The 23,548-nt window shown below is 42.3% G+C and overlaps 1 protein-coding gene across 1 annotated transcript in view; it reads right to left on the reverse strand.

The window, feature by feature from the left end:
* Positions 1-21,357, reverse strand: part of pcxb (pyruvate carboxylase b) — a 268,140-nt gene extending 246,783 nt beyond the window's left edge. The window contains exons 1-6 of the mRNA XM_053416586.1: positions 20,821-21,357; positions 10,155-10,297; positions 7,475-7,568; positions 6,415-6,505; positions 3,251-3,416; positions 3,012-3,157 (exon numbers count right to left, since the gene is read on the reverse strand). Of these exons, the coding sequence (XP_053272561.1) occupies positions 3,012-3,157; positions 3,251-3,416; positions 6,415-6,505; positions 7,475-7,568; positions 10,155-10,297; positions 20,821-20,822 (642 nt within the window). The 5' untranslated portion in view covers positions 20,823-21,357. The remainder of the gene's footprint in view (positions 1-3,011; positions 3,158-3,250; positions 3,417-6,414; positions 6,506-7,474; positions 7,569-10,154; positions 10,298-20,820) is intronic.
* Positions 21,358-23,548: the final 2,191 nt, after the last annotated feature.

Raw genomic sequence — 23,548 nt, forward strand, 5'->3', positions numbered from 1 at the left:
TTTGTACTCTTTCCACATCAGTTCAGTCGCTCTTACGGCTTCGGCCACTGGAGCTTTGATTCGTGCAGCTCTACTGTTAGTTCGCTCTTTGGGAACCACATCACGTCGAAGTTTGAGCTCGAATCTGGCACTTTATTGGTGCCTTCCTCATCAGTAAACATACACATCTTGTCCTGCAACAGGATGCAAATGGTTTGGCTCGGTCTGTTGACTCGGCATACCAATGACCCACAAGCTCGTCTTAATGGAATAAAAAGTCAATCTGCACATTGTTGCTCGGGGTCCCAACAGTGCCGAGAAACCTCTTTACAATTTCCTCACATCATATCAGCTGGAGCTGCGGAGGCCCCTGTGACTCAAATGAATCACTAGAAATGTCGGCAACTAATTAATTAGACTGGGGTACAACTCAGGAAAGGTCATAGTTTCCAGTTGATTGCCGCCTGGTGAGGCTCAGTGACTACAGTACAGCACGTCGCTGCCGTTCCCTGTGTAGATTAGAGAGTAAAGCATGAAACCGCTGTGGCCCACACTGGCTGGTGTGTGGTTGGAATGGGACATTTTTCTCTCCGGGTCAAGGGTTTATTGAATGTCACAGCTGTAACACAACATATACAGAATAACACTTTATAACAGTTAAACTGAATTCTAGCCATTTGTAAGCAAAACCGGTTGATTCTCAAATGAGGCTTTTATGTTTTCCCTTTGTTATTCTTCATAATGTCATAAACAGATTAATTCTAGGCTTTGGGCGTTCGCTTGAATTAAACAGGACGTATGACTACATTTTATTCAACTGTGGGAAATTCTAACAAGCATTTTTCACTCTTGTGATACATTATGAACCAACCGAGATTTAATCAGTAGATTAAATCGACAATAAAAATTATTGTTGGTTCGAGCCCTAAAGAATAACGTTCCATGCTTAAATGTGGGGCTTAAAGAGAGTATATAAATAAATGATAAGCCTGACTATTTCTAAATAAATGTAGAATTTTACACAGGAAAATAAAAATATACTGTGGCTGATTTGGATGACCTTATTTATTGTGACTTCAATATTCTTAGTTTAAAAAAAAAAAAGAACACCAGCAGCCATGAAGAATGACGAGTCGGCGTTCGCTGATTCACCACTGAGCTCCGGCCTCTTCCATTTGATTGGACATCAACCAGCTGCCTGTTCAAATGTCTGACGTGGTCAAACTTGAGGCAGAAATGGGGGGAAAGCGGTGTTCGCTCAGAAGGCCAACGACCGCACACACTCGCCTCCAGTGCCACAAGAAGCAGTGATGAGTTCCCACTTCTTGGTGTCTACTGGCATGAAGGAATTCATTTTCCCTTGAGACACCAATTTTGGATTAAAAGGTCATCAAACCCCCCCTTCTCATATATTGATATTGTCCTGGGGTTACTTATAAATTCAGATTGTTTTATTTTGCCATTAATTATTTCCAACAATCTGCAATAAAGACAAATAAAAAAAGGACAGTAACAATCACTCACCATTAAACCATGGAAAGTTCAAGTGAGGTGTTGGTCCTGCTTGGCCCAGTTTCTCAGAATCACTTCAGTTTTAAATTGAAACTGAATTTTTCACAAGCATCTCTCACAACAGCACATAGTGAGAGAGCAGAGGTTTGCTGTCTGTGTCAATGAAAAGCTTAACGAATATATTTTAATGTTACATAATGACTGAGCCTTTATGTATATGTATATTGTAACACACGGCATACGCTACATAGATGGAACTCAGAGAAGAGGATCTGTATATACAGACTGTAACCACAGTTGGTAAATAATGAAAATGTTCTCTATTATGTATATGAAAGCTTATAACAGAGTCTGCTCTTAGTTTTTTGCACTTCATACATTACATTTTTTTTGCATAATGAAGTTGAATTACCAGAAAGTAACTTTTGAGTTTATACTTGGGTTTAGTTTGAAGCTGGCGGGTAAAGAACAAGCCTCCAATCTAAAAGGTAATATCTTTGTATCATAATTTTCAGATTTCTAAATCAGGGAAAGTGGCGTATTGACATAAATAATACAAATATATAAAGATGACAAAAGGGCCTCATGGATGTAAAAGACATTGAGGGAAAAAAAGACCGGGGGGGATTCGGGCTGTAAAGGCGAGTGCCACCACTCGCCTGAGTTTCCCCGACATTTCCCCGTTATTGTGAACGTATTTGAGATGCGAAGGGAAAATCAATTTTCTGGACTTTTTGCAGAGTTCATGTCTGAGAGCCGCTTTAGTCTGACATCATGTTTGCATAATTAACACCAAGACACATCTGTTTATTTGATTCTGGAGCAAACTAACATAACCACAGAGTGACATCACCCACAAATTTCAGTTTTGACCTCTGTACAGATCTGTGTGGTCTTCACGTTGACAACTGCAGTGACAGAGAGTCATTGCTGCCTGGGCGACGTCACCCTTTCATGGCCGAGAGGAGGACGATGGTGACAGACTGGTAGATATAAATCTGACAAGGGAGACGCAATATATAGCTAATTTCAAAAAGCATTTTTCCTGTCTGCAGCTTCTCATCTCCTGAGACTACATGTTTGAATGTTAACATTGCAAAATCACTCATGTTGGAATCCTAACAGAGGTAAGATTAATTTTACACACAACTGCATATTTAAAATGTGGGCCATGGACAGTTACAATATTAAAACGCATTATTTTGCAGTGTCCTCAGCCCATGTTTCACTGGGTGACAGAGGCAATTTCAGAGCACACACACAACAAAACACACAGGGTGATTGGCGCCTAGAGAGAGATAAATGACCGGGTTGTAATTTCCATCCATTTCACTTTGACGCAGCACAAATAGAAAATTAATGAAAAGAAAAAACAAAAATTTGTCATGAGGCCGGCCCGGTCAACGTTTGTTTTCTTTGTGATGGAATAGCATCGGGGAAAGATTGATGTTGTTAGAGCAAGGTGTTAAATTACAGCTCTGACAGACGTGATCGTGCACGGCAGCAGCTGACGGGCTCACCTCGTACTCCCTGACCACCCTCATCCCTCGGCCACCTCCACCATAGGCTGCTTTGAAGATGATGGGGAAGTCGTATGTTTGGGCAAACACCTGCGCATCGTGCAGGCAGGAGATGGGGGCGTTCGTTCCTGGGACCACAGGTACACCTAGACACGGCCGGGTGGAGAGAGAAAATACATTAAATCCAGTTCTAACAAAATAAGAAAAAGTTGTTTTACAGCAAAAGTTCACTTTCTTACCTGCTGAGATGGCCAGGGAGCGAGCCTCCACCTTGTCCCCCATCTTACGGACCGTCTCTGGGCTCGGGCCAATAAACATAACCCCTGCGTCAGCGCAGGCCTGAGCAAAGTCTGAACGCTCAGAGAGGAAACCGTAGCCTGGGTGGATAGCATCCACATTGTTGTCCTAACAGGGAGAGAGGGATAGAGACAAAAAGGCAATTTTCATTATATCTCTCCGTGTTGTGCTTCTTGACTTGAGTCTTACTGAGAACAAAATGTCCATAATTAAAACATTCACCTGCCAAAACGCTATTTAAATTCCAATTTAATCAAAGTTTGGACTGAAGTTAGTTGCTAGTGGAGCCCAGAGAACGGAAATGTAGCCCAGCTGAGCAACAGGAGCTCTATTGAACAAGGAGCCACAGTTAACACTTGGCTGACTATTAGTGAGGGAAGTAAAACACTCAACACACACATGAGCCTGCATGCTTAACACACACTGAGTGCGTGCCAGTGAAAAGGTTTTACATGTCACTGTGGGCTAATGATACATTTTATTCTCGTCTATCTTAGTTGCAGTCGCCCATAATCTCGTGAAGCGACACCAGTAGGAGACTGAATGAGTCGACAGACAGGCATAATGTGACGGTCAGGGGGAAGCACTGAGAGGAGCGCACACACACACACACAGGGCAGCAGGCAGATACAGTAGCTGCCGAGCTTGACAGATAGAGCCATCTCTGGATCAGTGTGTGCCATCTGCTCTTGGATACAAGGCGGACTATAATTATGGGCTGTCCCGTTGTTAAGGGAGCTGTTACTGGCAAGCCAGAGGAGGCCTAGAGCTTTACACACACGCACGCACGCACGCACGCACGCGCACACACACGCACACACACGCACACGCCGTACGCACACACACGCACGCAAAGCAGGTACCCTCCACAACTACCCATAACCAGGGTTGAGTAGTGTGAGATTTCATCAGTTTGAAATAACAAATTGGACAAGAATACATTTAAAAGATTATAGTATATTTTCCATTTTTAAAAACATGTAACTCTATTACATGTTAGCCAGTGGTAATGACAAATGAACGCATGCCTGACATAAAGTGCTCAACTTCGTGGGGGGGGCAACAACACGTTGAATCAAGAAGGAAGGTTCGAGCACAATTCTTTGAAATATCACTATTGCTTTCAAATGTGTTACAAAAGAAAGAACAAATATTCACTATGCAAACAAAATAATGTATATCTCTCAACTTAAAATCTGAACAAACACTTTTCCTCTTAGTCATGGGGCCAACATTACAGGACAAATGTGCAATGGGATTAAGCTTGAATTTTGTTTTAACTACCGCTGGGCTCATCGGCTCGTTCGCATCTGCCACAGGTTTATGATCGATAACTTAAGTGATCCCTTCGCTTTCAGGAACCATACAAATGCTCCATGTGTACATTTTAATTATACTGAAAATGTTTCAAGACGTTCTAAGAGTTAAATACTTATTGTGGAACTTCTGTAGCTGCATCCATCAATGCAATGGATTACAATACTAATATAAAATCTTTATTCAGTTCCTTAACCCTGAATAACATGACATCCAATGCAAACACACTCATACAAACCAGAGTACACTAAAGCTTTTATACGTGCAAGCAGACGTGCATATTATCAGATACAGTACGACATACAAAGCACAGAGGGTCGTGGTTATCTTGGTCACAGAGTAATAAAGTTATACTCAGTGTGAAGAATGACACTGAATTTTGAAAAATGAGAGCGGCGGGGGGAGGAAGGGGGGAGGGACACAGACAGACACACTTCTTGCTGGCATGGGGTGGCTGGGCTCCCAGATAGACAGATGGATTTTGAGAAATGAGTTGGATGGCAAAGGTTCCCCAATTTGGCTGGCTGACCACATGCCCACGCCGAAAAAATTATAAAGCCGTGAGAGATTGATCTGGAAAATGATAGCGAACAACTGGCAGCGTGTCCTGGAGGGATGGAGAGAGGACGGGAGGGAGTGGAGGCAACAAGGAACAAATCGGATTTAGCACAGTGATAAGTGGCGGAGGGAAGAAAAGGAGAGGGGGAGAGATGGACAGCAATAATGAAAAGGAGGGAAATGGTGGAGGGAAGCAGCAGCAACAACAACAAGATGATAAACGAATGAGGCAAATGAGGATGGACAAATGGAAGAAAACAGGGGAGAAGAGACGAAGGTGGGGGCAGGTGAGAGGGATGGACGGAGAGAAGTTCTTTCCATTTCCTTCCTGCCAATCAAGCTGGATATTGACTGGGTGAACAGAAAGCAATAAGAGGGATTTGTCTGTCACTTGTCCACTTAATTGTAAGCCACTGAAATCCTTAAAACTTTGCTGTTTCACTGACGACAAGAGACAAGACTTTGCAACTCAAGGAAGGAGGCGGGGCTTTTCCTGAAGATCAAAATGTGAACTGGCTGAGAACAAATATTTAACCACTCCAAGACATAAACCTGAACACAGTTACATGTAACTTCCACTGAAACCTCCATCTTATATTTCTGTCTAGGTTAGATATGTGACAAGAAATACAGAAATCAGCTTTAGAGATGTTGCTCCACATAGACTCTCACGTTGGACGGGGCCAGGCTCGATGTTTAGCCCCAGTCCCTGTGTTTATTCTGAGTTAAGCTAATTGCCTCCCATCCACAGCTCTTTACAGTCCTCTGCAAGCACAGACGAGACATCAAATATTCCCGTTTCACTCCCAGAAAGAAAGCAAATAGGCAAATGTTTAACTTTTCCTTTAATGCTAATTAAAGACTTCCTACAACTACTTCAAAGTGAAAGCCTCCAAGCTAAATGAACTGAGATAGCTCATTTAAGTGAAGTTAAGTCGTGGAACGTGTAGAGAGACACTGTTCTTAATCAAAATCTGCACCGCTTATTAAGCAGGATGGGGCCGATGTATGAGGACACACTGTTTTCATGGTTATATGCTGTGTATAGGTTGTCCAGGACAGGAAGCGTTTTAATGTGAGGACAATCCCATGACAACTTCAGACCTATAAGTACATAAGTATTAAACATGTAGAATTTCCCTTTAAACAAGTGAGCCAGCTTAAAACCAAAGCAAACACCATGAGTGTTATTATTAAATGACATATCCATCTTGTGGTGAACGCTCTTTACCTTGGCTACTTTGATGATGTCAGGGATATCCAGGTAGGCAGCGACAGGGGCCAGGCCTTTCCCGATCAGGTAAGCCTCGTCCGCCTTCTGCCTGTGAACAAGAGGGCAAACGATTCCCATTAGAGAAATAGAAGGTGCAATCGAAATTACACAAGCATGTAAGTGGAGCTCCCGACGGTACACAACCATTATGGCTTCATGGCAGCGTTTCCAAGCTCAGTTCTTATTAGGCAGCCATATTAAGTCAATAAACACACACTGCTCTGATTAATAAATTGGTAAATCAGCGCTTAATGGTTTTGAAGTTGGTTGGCCAGTATAAGCCTTTCACTTGCATGTCGTTATTAAGGTTTGCTAATATGTGCTGATAGGAAAATCTTTATTTTACTAAATAAATAATGCAGAGAAAATATATTTATTTTCTTAACTTAAGTTTTACATACTTGGTTTGATTTGTGTTTTTATTTATAGTTGCAGAAATGTTGTGGGTTAACTGTAACAACCAAAATACCCTGTCAGTCAGACTCTGCTTTTAGTGAAGGATGAGAGAGAAAGACAAAGGGATGAAGGTGATATAAAGAGGGGAAAAGAAGCAACGAGGGAAGAAGCAGAAGCAGGTGGAATTAAAAAGGAAGGAAGGAGGAGACAGAACCAGGAGGAATTAAAAAGGAGGAGGCAGAATCAGGAGGAGTTAGAAGCCGATAACAAGAAGGAATAGTCAGTGACACACAATTTACAAGATGGAGACATTAGCAAGTCAGAGGAAAGGCTCACAGTGGAGCAGATTAGAGTGTTTGCGAATGTAAACTAAGCAGTGCGATTACCTGGATGTTTGTATTGTCAATACAATTATACTTATGTAGGCTGCAAAACAAAGACCCGGCCCAGCACAGGAGAGCAGGAAAAAGCTCCCTTCTGCATCCTTTAATTGCTTTTGCCTCTAATCAAATGTTAGCGTTTTGTGGTCGATGCCCAGCGGTGGCTGCCCGGCAGTTTAGCAACACATCTTTACTTAAACCACCGCAGACCTATTGAGCTCTAATGTAGCAGAGATTATTACCTGTGCATCTGTCCAGTGTCCTGCTCAGAGTAAACGGCCACGGTTCGAATCCCCAGTTCAGTGCAGGCTCGGAACACCCGGATGGCTATCTCACCTGGAAGACAAGAAGAAGAGGGAGGAGATAGGAGTGAGGAATTTAGGACATGGTTTGTTTTTTAACAGCCCTTGGTGTTTGTGTGCGAATGAGTGAGTGAGTCTGTGTGTGTGCATGTGTCAGTTTAAATGTGTGTGTCTGAGAGTGTGAGTGTGTGCCATCGAGTACGAGTGTGTGCATTTGAGTATGTACGTGCGTCTGAGTATGTAAGTGCATGTGCGCAAGTGTGTGTGTGTATGAGAGTGTGTACGTCTGTGTGTTTTACTATTCCAACAAATTTCCATTCTTTGCATTTCTTCGCAGATGATGCTCCTCACCACTTATTATTCCCTTCATTATCTAAATGTGTATAAATTTGTGATCCGTGTGTGTGTGTGTGAGAGAGAGAGCGGAAGAAGGTGTGTTTGTGTAGTTCTCAGTCTTTCATCTTTCCATAAACACAGACTTTACTGGAGTTTGTCAACATCCTGCGGCATTAGCACTAATTTGCCACCGTCGCCTCCACTGAGAGAGTAAAATATAAAGTTCAGCTTTCCACGTCGTCATACAGGAGCTGTGAAAAAGACGGATCCATTTGGTGGTCGTCATTTCACTGTGCGAGAATATCAACAGACACTGCACCAGGTCTGCAGTGTTTCTCTAGAGTTTAAGAGCACAGAGTGTGACATCTCAGTTTTAGACAAGCAAAACACTGGCTTCGTTTTATCTTGCTGTCACTAGGGCCAGATACTTGTTTTTCAAGCAGCAAAGTCTGAGGGGAAGAAACAACTCTAGTTACTGGAAACTAGTAAGATGTGTTGTTCTTGCTTGAAGGGGAGGACAGTGCTCCAACATTTGAAGAAAGTGAATTATGGAGGAAGAAGAGCAGGAACACAAAAAGGATGAAAGGGGAAGACGAGTGGGTGCAAAAAGTCAGGCGGTTGAAATGTTATTGTAAAGGGGAGAAATCTAGAGAGTGTAAACGTCAGGGAAAACACAAAGTCTGAGAAGGAACAATACAAAAGGAGGAAGGGGGACACTGAAAAGAGGAGAAATGTGGAGGTTTGATAGAATGGCGGGAAAGTAAGTTTAACAAAGTGATAAATGAGTGCAGAGGACACAAGAATAGGAGTGGAGGAGGAGAAAGCAAAGAGGAGCCAAGAAACAGGAGGTAAAAAGAAGACAGCTAGTGGCCTGGAGGAAAATCACATCTGACAACTGGAAAGGGAGAGAGAAGAGGAGATGCAGAGGAGGTATGAGAGGAAGAATAGAGCAGTAAGGAAAAGGAAGGAGAGGGAGTATTAAAGAGATTATTAGTTCAAAAGCAGAGAAGCAATCAGAGAGAGGACATGTGCTTGGTAAGTGCAATCTGCACTGATACAATGATCCAGTCTCTTATCACATACATATATGAATGAGTACGCCCACACAAGCTGGACACAGTCTGCTGCACTCCAGTGTGTTGATATCGTACCACACCGACAAGAAGGAGAGAGATTGACGGAAAGCCCTGCTGTGTGTGTATCGGTGTGTGTGTATCGGTGTGTGTGTGTGTGTGTCTCTGCAGCACACAGCACAATATCTTGCAATCGAATGGATTGAAGAATCTATAGGAGAGTAGACGTGAACACATGCATGCATTTTCAGAGCGAATGCATATTGTTCAGCAGGAGGACCACATATGCCCACAAGTGGAATAAAACTGGAAACCCACGACGCATCAATCAATATGAAATAATGAAACGCAGAACTCAGTCGAGTTTTTCAAATACGTCCATAGGAATGAATGTAATGGAAAGCTCTGATATGCAATTAGAGTAAAATGCACAAGCGCATTTATTTGTCACTCAAACCCTGAACGTCACCTGACAGAGTCCCTCTAATTGCATGCTGATTGCCTCTCTGGACAGTATGAGCATTAACAAGAGGGGGCTGGGTGCTTGTTTGTATTACCAGAGCATATCAGTGATGTTTACGCTGTGTATAACAACCACACTGGTGACTGTTATGTGTTTAAAAAACTCTGAGCTTTAATTATGATTCTATTCCACTTATGGTTGTTTCTATAGCAGCTTAGAAAGGAACGAGTTAATTCTTTTTTTCCGACTGGTGGTTTGTGGACAAACAAATGTTACACTACATAAAACATGTTTCATTTAGGTTCCAGGAGAATGTAGAGCCGTCCGTGCAGATTTTAATTTAGCTTTCGTAACTCGATTATATTCAAACAAATACCTCTGTGATATTAGTCGTGCACAAAATTCCACAACAGTTTAATATATACTGCTGTTACCTCGAGGCCTGTGGGAGCAGTTCCACCTTCGTTTTCATTATGTAAAGAAATTCACTGATTTGGGGTTTAAGCAAACACCACCAGCTAATACAGCCACCTATATACAATGTGCACTTAATATTACTATGTGACCATTAAAAATGAAGACTCTGGTCTTTTGCCTCGGGAAGATTCTAAATGTCGTAACTATATTCTTACATTATACATGGAACGGCATTAAACTGAATAGAATTTTATAGGACGACCTGAATTGTCCTCTTCAGTGTTGAATTACTTGTGTTAGCACGTAGATAAGAGGTGGGGTGGGGTCTTACCTCTATTGGCCACCATGACCTTCTTGATTGGTCGATACTCGATTTTCTGCGGGGCCGAGTGGGAAAAGCGGGAGAGATGACACGCGCGCCTCACGGCCAACAGGCTGAGGCCGCCTTGGACCGCAGCGTATCTTAACAACATCCTGTGTGAAAGAGGAAAAGAAGCTTAGCAAACACAGTGTCGTTGGAAACTTGACACGACAACAAGAGGGTTGAAGATGGAAACACACGGATACAGGACATTTTTACAGGCTCACACAAAACACAAACGAAAAGGTCAACAGATGCTGTTTATGAGATGATACCCCAGAGATTATCTATTCTAACAAATAGTCTGGTCACTTGGTGTCATAATAATAAAGAAAGTAAGAAAGAATCATTCTCGAATTGGAAAATTCATGTCGGAGCAACAACTGTGAAAGTCGGCATCATCCCTTCTAAACCAATTCAAAAGGTTTTACAATCAACTTTGAATAGAAGCTTTTAATCTTAACTTGTCAAATGCTGTTTTTTTCACTTGCAAACTTCATTCATCTCTCCTAAGCACAGAGGACCGCTTTATAGCCAATAAAGATTTTATGAATAACAACCCCATTGAAATCATTTATATGCATCTGTCACACTTGATCCTTTTTGTTTCCTCTGCGTTAACATGCAAACATAGGAAAGAGGTGTCAAGGTGTTATTTAAAAGCTCTAATCACATAAATACAACATGTTGTTTACAGCCTCCATGTTTTATACACATTCCCACTTCAAAGCAAACAAACAAAACAAAGTCAGAATGACTTCTCAAGAAATGTGACCTTCTGAGCAGCAATGTAAATTATGTTCAACAGAATAACTATTTACATCGGCGCTTATCCATAAAACTCTGCTGCTCACACTTTCTTACAATCTCTAGTCACAAACATTTGATGAATTCAGTTGGTGAAAGGTGAGAAAAAAAGATGCTTGGAGGAAAATGATAACGATGACAATGCTTTAAAGTGATTAAACAAGAAGTGTGAGCCGTGTTTAGAAAGATTAGATCTACTGAAGCGTCAGCCCGTATTAAAGTTATTGCCGAGGGTTGTGGGTGCCGTTCAAGCGCATGGTATTTTCTCTGAGAAGGTTTTTAATTGGCCTTTCCATGATATTTAGAAGGAATCCCGAACGATTCCAGCACAGTGGAAGAGAAAGTTTTATTGCGTATGAATGATTTACTGCCCGTGGGCCCTGGCGTCTGTCATTTTGTTTGTGGATTGACGGATTCCATCTGGTCTTTGTTGACTCTCTTATAGGACGGGTGGGAGCATTAGAGACAGAACAAACATCGCCATCTGGAGGTCACTGATCTAATGGATAATACTGAAAATAATATGGTAGCAAAAATCCATAAGCACACAAAAGCTTATCACTGGATGATATAAAGTATCAGATATCAAAATTAATAGAATTAAATGGTCTTAAATAGTTAAACAAGACCACAGAGTTAGAAATGTGTATTCAAACCATATTTATATTACTTGAATAAGTGGTTACAGATTGCTGATGGTGGATATTTACAACATGACAAATTAACATATTCTACTGGCAATAACTCCTCCATTTCAATTTTCATGCTGCTGCCTCTAGCTCTTTCAGGCTTTTTCTAATGTATAAATAGTTTTTAAACATTGACACGTTATGTTAAAATCTGTTTCTTCTAATCAATGTTGTAAATATTGTAATTTTGTTGATGTTCTCAGTTAGACGCTGCATTTTTTCCCCCTTCTAGTTCTTTTTTTTTTTGTCCTTACTCTTGTTGACGGTTAAAGACAGGAGATGTCGCATCTGAGAGACAAATTGTGATTTGAGAATATGGGCTATACATTAAAGTTTGATTGTTTGATAGACAAATATAAGGTAACACCACATGAGTATTGGTATTAAATATTTGTTACATTTACAAAAACTATGGTTTAACCCTCTGCTGCTCTACTTACCTATGTGCATATATGTTGATGAGGCACTCTTTCTCTAGTATAAAGAGTGTTTTTAACAATGTGAATAAAACTATCGATGTGAAGCGGGGGCAGGAAAAAGATGATTCTGAAAAGTCAGACTCTAAACCTGTTCCATGAAGGCAGCATTTCGTGGATTAGCCAATCAGCTGCTGAGGACCTGTGTTCAATCAGCTGCAGGTGTGTCTGAGCACATGCACCACCTTCAGGTGTGTGAGGAGCAGTTTCCACATGACAACAAGAAAATGGAGGCTCTAGCAGTTTTCACTAGTTTTCGATCTGTTCTTACTCCCCCCCCCAAAAAATTAAATACACAATTCAAACTTTCCCAACTCGTCCCACAAGAATTTAGCTGACATTCGTCTCATGTCCAAATCCGTTGTGTCCACAGGGACGGCAGCTAGAGTGACACTGTCAGTTGTGTTCTTTCACTACCCTCAAACGAAAGAGCTATCAGATTAATCCCATTGAACACACACACACACACAAAACATGAAGCCCCAACTAGCAGTAGCTCTATGACTTGACAACTGCACTGACAAGCAACACACCCCTACACTCACACGACTGAAAACAGAAAGGCCTCACTACCGCACAACCCCAAAGTGAGTGCCACGTTACACAGAGCGACACAGACTTCATGACGGTGCAGCACAATCAGCAGCTACCTGCTCCAGTCGATGGCGAGTGGCTCATTCACTGTGTGGAAAGTGATGGAGGCTGTTTGATAGGAGCTCACTGCTTCTTCTCTCTCCACACGGACACACTGCACAGACGGTGCTCTGCTGCCACGGGGAGGCCAAACAAGAGCAGTGCAGCCAATGGGCACAAATATGACCAAGAGGAGGCACTATAGAGGAATCCCTGATTTTTTTATTTCAAAAGACTTGATTGTAATTTTACCTGACATGCAACAGTAGTGCAGGCAGAATTAAACAGTGTTTCCCTGAGAGACCTACATAAGATAAAGAAACTAAAGGAAATCAAAGAAATAAATAACAAAAGAGACACATTGTCCCTGAGTCCCATCTATTGTTAAGATCAAGTTTAAAATGTCCATCTTAAAAGAGCATGGGAAATTTAAATGTCTGGTAAACTAAAATGTTGAAGTAGTTAAATATAAAGGGGTTGTACTGACAAAGTGTAAACTTAGTGCAGAAAGGAGGAAGCTGTTTAGTAGTCTGGTGGTTCTTGTTTTGATGCTCCTGTAACGTTTGCCTGATGGCAGCAGTTGAAAAAGAGGGCAGAGACTCCGTTGACCTTCTCAGCTCCCCTCACTATCCTCTTAGATTACACTTCAAAACCTACCGTGCTTTGCACTTCAACGGAGACCAGTGTGTAAGGCTTAACCGATTTTATGCCAAAGGCTGTTGTGGTGTTATGAGGATCCAACAGTGCTTTGCACGAATAGAATCAAGAGACTTTCAAAAGAGTTATGTGGTAAATGAGTCTGGCACATACCAAAACAAACATAACACGACCAAGGCCAAAGAGTCCAACGAGTAAAGAGTCTTAAACCTGCAGTTGTGGAACGTTTGTCTCCCCCTTCTGGCAGCGAGAGTAATAACACAAACACTGCTGTTTGTAGTTGTGATGCATGCCTACAGGTGAACTCCTCTGAATGACCATATCTGGAGAATCCCAAACTTTCCTTGATTTTCCACCATGGGCTCTGCTGCTTCCTCCTGTAGCCGGCTCCGTCTCCGTTTCTATAAATACAGTTACGCTTCTCCTCAGCTCTGGTAAACCGATCATCGTTGGTTGATGTCAAATGTAGAGCTACTACAGACCCCCGATTCAGAACCCAGGTAAAGTGCATAGTCTCCATCAATAACTGAAATACATAAAGCCCATACTAAATTGATCAATCTTGCAATGCCCACTCTATATGTGTCTGCTAGGTATTTACAATACCTCTATTAAAAGGGTGAATATGTGGAAAGAAAGTAGACAGACAGCTGAGAGACTTGATCCCACGGATAACATAGCATAAAGCAATTACATCTTGACAGATGCTTTATACAGTATATGACCATGTGTGACCGATCAGCTGGTGAAGGATCAAATGCATGAAGAATTAACTATGGAGGATTGAGTCAAGAACTGATGCATTTAAGACGATGAATGACTTGAGACCATCCGAGTACTGCGTCTGTGAGCTCAGGCTGAAACTGTACACTCTGTCGACACAAAGGAAACAGCGTCACAGTATGAAACAGATACAGCTTCTCCAGGCCTGAACACGACAGGGTGGCGACAGCAGATCAGGTGGAGATGGGAGAAATGATACAGACAGGCGAAACTGGTCTAAAAGGTAATCAGTGCCTTGCTTCCAAATACTTCAGGGGAGTCAGGGGATTTGGTCTGTGCTTAAAACATATTTCCAGTATTAGCATTTGGGCTTAAGACAGACGTGTTACCGGTAATTTCTCCTCAGTAATAACAGTCAAGTCAGAAATATAAAATCATATGTTTTATTATTTGTCTTTCCTCTAGAGGTCAAACTGCATGAGTTGTAAATCATCTAACGTGACACCATGCAATCAATCATTCTGAATAATGGGTTTTCATGTCACATGACATCACGATGCCACATATTTGAATAATGCACACCTGATAGCTAGTCCAGCACGCCCCCAAACAAAGCCAGTGAGAGGGGAGGTCGATATTTCCGACACACGCTCAAAGTCGTTGACCAATCACAAAGTGGGATAGCAGGCCAATGAGCGGAAGAATAATATGTCTCCTTAAAAAAAACACATAACAAAACCAAAAGTCACAGTATTATCTCCAAAACGAATAGTTTCTCGATCAAATACTTAAAATCTGATGTTTGGTACAAACATGACAAAAAATAAATGGTCACAAGACCATGCGATGCACTGAGATCCAGTCAGCAGCCTGATGTTGGCTAATTTAATCCCAAATGCTCTTTGATGTCTCAAAAACTGAAAATCTACCAGACACTGTGACTCATAGAGGGAGAAACTTGAGAGATGAAAGAGAACAGTCGTGATGTTACATCCATATTCTGCGTTATAACTCAGAATTATCATTGGTTTGACTGAAATACCACTCACAAACCCAAAGCATACAGCCATTAAAATATGCAAAGTATCCTGGACAGCGATGTTGTAACTCATATGACTGGAAGGGAAACACAAACTAACTTCACTAACACTGAAAAGAAATAAAACACTAGAGGAAATAAGTACTGAAAAGGCCTATTTCTCCTATTTATATAGCACAGCAGTGTAATCCTTTATATTAATGCTTTGCTCTATTTTCTGACAGAAGGACATTACTCAAGGTCAGACGCAAAGTAAGAATAACAATGCAGTGTTTAAAAATGGAGCCTGACTGAGATAAGAGAAAAAACAAATGTGATCTGTGAATTTTCCGGTTGTTCTCCTCTGATCCCTCATCTCCAACTTCTATCCTCAGGTTCTCCTGCTTTGTCATCCTCCAATACCTTTATACCCCTCTTCCTCCCCACGGATGGAGCCAACAATAAAATGCACAACAGCAAGCACTTCCCCAGTTGTGTGACTCACAATGCCCAAAGGCAATGAAGCAAACTCCGGGATAAGTCGTGGTATAATAGGAATGTCAAACATTGGACACATTGAAGAGGCAGATGTGTCATTTTGGGATCATTTCTGTTCTTGGCACAGCACTGTCATGTTGCCGGTTTGTCATCTATTCTGGCTCCGGTGAACACAACAGAGATAAAAAAATGTTCTGTGTCAGGATGTGACAGAAAGAGGGAAAAGAGGAAATAAGGATTTTGTGTGTGGGCCCTCGTTTTTAGGTGACAACTTACTCCAAAGGTTACGACACTGGAAGTGTGCATCCTGAGAGAGACTGCACCTTCACATATAACTGGTGAAAATAGAGCTATTTTGACCTTATAGTGATACCAATTTTGTCAGGGTTATCAGGGTCAGGGCTAATTTTTAGTGTGTAAAACTTTTGAGTGTCACTTCAACCTTTTTATTGTCGTTGAGTCTGAGCTCAGGCTGCCTGTGGCAACAGTCTGACTTTTATTACCTAAAATCAATGAAATGAGAGGATACTGCCACAGTGTTTGTTTTTCATTTATTGGAGCGAGTCCCATTTGGCCAAGTTTCACTTTAACCAGCCTTTTCTAAAAGGTCACACAGAAATGTGACCTTTGAGTTTTCATGTTTTCTTATTGTTTGTGGTAAAAAACGGTTTCGTCTACAACAAGCATATTTACTCTGTTATTAACTTAAGTTTCACAAGACACTGTGGAATACTCATATCTAATTTTATCTTAGAGTTATGTCACTGTATTCACTGGGAAAACTGCAACTCCTCCTCCACAAGATTCAATCTGGAGGCTCAAAACCTCCTGCATTCCACTCATTGATACATGAAACATAAACACACAGTTGAGTTGACAGATTAAGCTTAAAGGTTGTAGTGTTTTCTCAGTTAGTTTAAGTGTAACGCAAAGTTCTTCAATAACCAGAGGTCTCCCCTCCGGCGCACATCTGTCTGATAACACACTCTGCATCACGTCAAACCTCCATCAGTAACTGCTCCGTGCAGAATTGAAAGGTCATATGCGGCTGAGAACATCTTGTTTGTTGTCTGGCTCAAAGAGACCAGAGGTGATTTCAGGTTCATTCATTAACTTGTTGAGGATCAAAGTTCTGCTCTGTTTTGATACACACACACTAACGCACACACTGACACACAGTGATAACGTGACACACAAACACACATTACGAGCATCAACTTTGCCCCAATTGCCAGATCATGGGGAAAATACACACACTTCCCTATCCGCACACATGAGAGACTCTCCAGTCAGGTAGAAGCCCTGATGGTGAGTCTGATACTCAGAACATTATATGATCTTCTTAAAAAACATGAGCAATTTTGAAATGGAGGCGAATCCTCACAGATATTCTTCTCTGAACTTCTTCTTGAATCCTAAATATTAAAAGATCTTTGATAATTGGCACTGTCGCCCCAACTATTCTTTCAAGGAGTTCAAATTCTTTGTAACCCCTCACATTACCAGATAATCTGGTCTGAGCAGATTTCTCCTCCGATTCTTTGGGTTAAAACAGCGTGAAATCCCTGCAGCCGGAGCCCAGTTTACATGTAAAGCAAAGCCTCTGTGACAAAATAATGTTTATGTGAAAACATGGTTTAAAAGATAGTTGCAGCACCAAGGCTGCTTGTTTTGTGGATTTTTTGAGGGGGATCGTCTACGGGTAATTTACTGTAGACAAAAAAAATGATGGCTGGACTTAAATCTAGTAGAGGTGGCATTGATGTTGGAATATTGAGCATGAAAAGGAAATGCATGGTTTGAATCCTGAAGCAGCAGGGAAACTCTTCAAAAACAAGGAACACTCTTACCCTTTAAAAATAGCCTGGACTGCAACCTTTAAGCAGGACATCAATGTTGTATGAGCTTCCTAGACTTTCTCAAGAAATAATCCTGACTTCAGACAATTCAACACTAGCCTTAAATTCAAATGATCCCACGCTGATGATCAATTCAACATAGCAGCTTCAGTAAAGGTAATACTACAGATGTATATATGTGATGAATGGACAGGATTGAACGTGCAGCATCTCTGTCTTTCACTGTCACTCGGGCCCTGAACAGCTGTCTCAACAAGCCGCTGCAGCCTCCCACCGCTACAGGCCGACCTTGTATGATACACAATATGTTGGAAAAACACCAGATTTCTACACGATTCTTAATAGATTGTTAAGGTGCCCTTGCTTTCCTAGACCTTCTTTCACATTTTTTACAGCTCTGAAGAATACTATAATTTAAGGGTGCCAATAGATTTACTGTTACTGAAGCGCGGAGGAGAACTACGGTGGCCTTCAGGTGACATAAAGATGCTAACTGTCCTCTCTGGAGCCTGGTGAGCTGCATGAAACAGGACACCCCCCCTATGCAGCTTATGAAAGGCTCACACTAAGCAAACACACACACAATGATTCCTCGTTCCAGTTTATAATAAAGTGATGAAAACTTAAAGACGCCCATAGACCTGGTACTAACATCTGTTCTCTGAGTGATCAGTGTGAACGCAGCCGAGATGAGGAGGCATTTAGGATCCGATTCGGAGGTGGACTGGGAGAAGAGGGGGCCCATTCCCTTCGCTGTATGAACACAAATGCATTGTGGGCCACATATGAAGGACCGCCCTCTCTCTGACGTCCTCTGCATCCGCTACACCTTCACAATAGACCAGGGCTATTCTTCTATTTCTCTGTGTTTCCCATAGGACATTGATTTATTTGAGGCCACCAACACAACATTAACACTGCAGATATTGATTTTCTACTTTCTTCAAGTGAGTAAAATCTTGTTTGATTGCAATGCACATTGAATCACTCAGCCTTTCCCCCCCACACACACACACACACACACACAATGGACAATTGCCACCTGTGTATAGTTAAACTAACTAAAACCAGGTCTGAGCAGGTCTGCCAATAGATCCCTGAGATCCCTGCACACTGGTCCTTAAAGTGCAGCGCAGTGACAAGCTACATTCTGTTTAAGCAGCAGGTATAACACTGAGAGTTCAGATGGGTTGTAATGATATATTGCAGCGTGCTTATTTTCATCTGACTGCACTGCTGCATTCACACCAGCTCAACTAGCTGCTGTCTGTTCAACTTCTTCTCCTGAAACTCCTCAAAGTGTCTTTTGGAGAAACTTGCGACCTTCAGTGATTTCATCGTGACTTTCCAGGTAAGACTTTTTTTGTGATTTACATAATGGAAAAAAGAGAGCAGCAAAACCTCCTCATCACTGTCATGACACGATAATTAATGTGTCTCTATCGTGAACAATAAAATCATCAAGGTGAATGTCCATTAAAAACTCGAGGCCACTGCAGCTGTGTCTCAGAGGTCTGACACAAAAAGTAGATGAGGGTCTTTTACTGTCTGCATATTTCTGATCACAGCCCTGAAAACAGATTAACTACTAAGTTCTGCTTCTAACTTTTAACTAAGTTCTCATGACTTGTGGAAATAACGGTCCCTTGTATAATCTGTGCACAGCTCCAACTGGACGTCCCTCCGCTCTGGGATGGGACAGCCGCTCTGCGTGGACCGACTGAAGGTTGCTTTTGAGGATAAACACACCGCACCAGAAAATGTACACATCAGATACACATCGACCGGGTCAAAGGTGAAAGAGCAGAGGCAACATTTCTGCAACACAGGGACGCTGTGAGAAAAAAGATAGAAAGAATCAGCTCGTGCAAACAGCTCATTTGATGTGCAGCTCGCAAGCAAACAAACAAACGTGTTAGGCAACCGACAAGTTGGAGCCTGTACACAGACATTCACTGCCCACCAGGGGAAACCAGCTCCCTGGGGCACTGCCTCCTACTGCTTCCAGATCAGCTGAACAAGCCCCAGAGTGAGATCAGGGTCATTACCACGGAGACCAAATTTAAAAGTCTTTACAAGTTTACCTGTGAGAGCAGGCATCTATTCCAACATTCAACTTTAACCCACCATCAATTGTTTGAGGTTTAACATCACAGTGGGTGACCTCTCTGCCACGGAGGTTATGTTTTCACCCCTGCCCGTGTGTTTGTTGGTCTTTGAGCAAGATAACACGAAAAACTGAACGTGTTTCTACGTAACCTGGTGGATGATGCATTATGGGTAAAATGTTGGTGCGGCTCAGGGAATTCTTTCACGTTCTTTAACGTTGAGAGAAACTCTATTTCCTAACATTTCGCAGATTTCCCAGGGGATGACTCATCGATCTCGGCGGAGGTATTGCACTGCGGGTGATGCATGCTTTCTTTCGGGGCCAATTCATAATAAAACATCTATACAATGAATCATTAAAGGTCACAGGGGTGTGAAGCAAAGGGGGGGGGGTACATCCTGGATACGTCGCCACGAACTCCAGAGGAAGTCGTCACAATTGGGTCCAGACTCTCCCCAGAGTTTGCCTCTGACAGGAGGAGATCCTCCACTCAGACGTGATCACGGCTACACACCAACACCGCGTCACCTCTCATCACCTAAATCTAGTATCTCCAGTTGCATTCTCACGTGGTCTTCTCAGAAGATGTCAGGAGATTAGCCTGGAGTTCATCGCACGTCTGAAAGCAGCTACACAAGTACAAACAATCGTCACAAAATCTACCCAACCACAATCTGCGTGACATTTGACTCTGGGAGGAAGTTGGTGTAGCCAGGGAGAACCCACAGGAACATGCCAATGGGGAGAACATGCAAACTCCACACTGACAGACCCGGGTGGGAAATCGAACCTTCTTGCTATGAGACCACACCACACGCTGTCGGGAGAAACCTCGTGCAACCCTGTCACAACCCCTTTGACCCCTGGAGTCCTAGAGAGTGCTGCCCTCCACAGGTTCAAGTTTCCATGTTTCAGCCATGAGGAGCCGGTCGTGAAGGGAGTTGGCGAGAGGAGCGGCCGGTGAAGTCGGGAAACTTTGAGACGAGGTTTCATCATGCACAGAGTGGGGCTCTGGTCGCACGTGTCTCCGTGCAGCAGCTAAAGGCAGTTGTGTTACCACGTTGACAGTAACACAAGCAGCCAAACACACACTTGGGGGGGGAGGGAATGGGTTCACTTCAGGTAAAACAGACACACACACACACAAGTTGTCCATCAGTACTCACATTGTGCCGGTGTCGGTCAGGGATGTGAATCCGCTGTCAAGTAACCGGACGCCGAGTGTCAACAGTCGACTGTCACGCTGTGTTTATATGGGTGCGCGCGTGAGTGCTACTTTTCCTGCTAACCTCACACACACTCACTCACTGACACTGACACACACAGTGCCAGACACGCTGCAGAGAGGAAGAGGGAGATCCTTGGGTCTACACACACACTTTTGCACGCACACACACACAGGGGTGACTTCGGGACGGCCAGGCGCGCGCTAAAAGCGTCGACACACACACGCACGCGCGCGCGCTGTCACTCACGCACTCACACGCACACTCTCTCTCTCTCTCTCTTGCTCATATGTAGCAAACGGGCTACGAGTCTGAAGCTAGTTGCTAACGGTGGCTAACGTAGCTAGCATCTGGCACCGTCCGTCTCCGTCTGGCGGATATAGCAGTCTGCTACTGCGCCTGCCTCCTACTCACTGTTAATCTCTCTCTCTCTCTCTCTCTCTCTCTGTCTCTCCCCCTCTTCATAAGCCTCCATCCCTCTCTTTCTCGCTCTGATATGACGCAATCGGGCACACCCCCCCACCTCTGCTTTCAACCAATCACAGAAGAGGACACTGCAGCACGCGGGGAGCGGCACCATTTAAAGAGCTCGGGCCAAAACTCCTCCCACTACACTTTGACGAATGGTGCAGTTATTAGGAAGTAATTTAAGTTATAAATGACTAACTTCTTTTTTTACACTTGTATATATAATAAGAATAATCATAATAATAATAATAATAACTTTATTTCAACAGCACTTTTCAATACAACTAACTAAGTGCTTTAAAACAAACAATGTAAGATCCAGAACAATCAGAGTAAAGAAATAATAATAATAATTTACAAGGTGTTTACTTTGTATAGTCAGGGCTACTGTATGGTGTATTGTATGGAACTGTGATATCATTAATGTTAATATGATGAATAGATAGAATTACCCTGTAAAACCACAATTACCTAAAGTGCTATAACTACCAGAGAAACCGGTCTTCAACACCTCCTCGGTTAATATCAAGTTTCATGTTTTTAAGGAAGGGTTTGGAAATAATACCTCTGAAGGTCATTTGGGAAGGATAGGTTGATCAGTGTAGTCTTTGTTTGACTTTAAAAAAAGTTTATGATGCCTTTTATAAATGGTTAAACGTCTTACTGAGGAAAAAGAAGAGAGGAACCCTGGGAGGGGAAAGTGCATGTGTTGGACAGGGAGAAAGAAACAACCCTCTTTGTTCAGGAAAGAGCTGGAAAGAACAGGGTTTGATTACAGGCTCTTGAAATGGTTCTTTGTCGTGCTGCTTTGTAGAGTGGACAATAGTATACTGTGATTTGATCTGAGGATTCACATAATACACCCAGACCTCGTGAGGACATCACATTAAGAGAATTCATTAGCAACTCATTTGAACACTGATCCAAACCTGTAAAAATCCGAAACATATCCTAAAACCTTGTTATGAATGTGATGTGATAGTAATGTAGCCATTATATATCTTATTGTTGTCTCTATTTGTGGGAACTTGTTCTCCTGTGTACCTTTACATGAAGTGATCTAAGGACAGAAGTTCAGTCGCACACACACAGACACACACACATAGAGGCCCTCAACACAGGTACGCAAATATGTGATTGTTTCTCAACCCTTGCTTGTTGCCTTATCGGATCCAGATAAGTCTGAGTCAATGACATTCCTCAGAGGACGCATTCAAACTCGCCAGATTATGGCATGGACAAAAAAATAAGTAGCCGGTCAAAGATTCTGAATACATATGGTCTTACTGGCAGTAGGATTGGGATTTCCTGATCGTTTCATATGACCTAGAATTCGTCTTTGCTTCGTGCTGCTCCCACTCGTCCTCAGACAGTCTCTTCAAGAGTGTGTGTGGTTGTTATTATTACCACACTCTGCTCGTTTATAACACACTTCATTCAGATGCATGAGCCAGTCCTCCCAGACCTGCCAAGTGGGACAAACACGGCGTGCCAAAGTGTTTCATCATGTAGCTAGGCCCCGTTCGTCCTGGCTAGAAGAATTTTTATGGGGCCCCCCCACTCTCTGCATAACAGACTCTCAATCCTATTTCCATTGTCAATCTTGAAAAGGGCGCACAAATGTCAGAGAGCGTGCTGGTCGGGAGGCAATGTTTATCATCCAAGTGACCTTTAAGCTCTCAGGATCCAGTAGCACAGCGTGCACCTATTAACTCAAAGATATTCTATGATTAAAGATGAAGATTATCGTGATTATGATTCAAGAAACACCCAGTGATAAAATAATGATCAGTAGCTGACCTGATATGTAAATAACGAAGTCAGCTGAGAGGCAAGTCCAGGTTTCCCTTTGTATCCATTCAAATGATCACTGGTTTATAAGTATTCTGTGTTGAAATGGTGGGGAAATGTTTCTAACCCTTTTATAATATCTTTGTAAGACACTTTTCTTGAGTAGTTCTTCACATAACCTCCTAGAATTGTTAATAATTATTACAAAATTCATGTATGAGGGGTCCCCAGAATATTTTTTGACTTGACGGGGTCCTTGGCAGAAAAAAGAAAGAGAAACTCTGCTTTAAAAAGACCAGAAACTTTCCAAAAACATATAATCAACATGTAACATGTACATGTAACAACATGTATTGATGATATTATTAGATTTTACTCAGTATATGTTATTACACTTCAATATAGCAGT

This window comes from Pleuronectes platessa, chromosome 23 (assembly GCF_947347685.1).
Source record: "Pleuronectes platessa chromosome 23, fPlePla1.1, whole genome shotgun sequence".
Lineage (NCBI taxonomy): Eukaryota > Metazoa > Chordata > Actinopteri > Pleuronectiformes > Pleuronectidae > Pleuronectes > Pleuronectes platessa.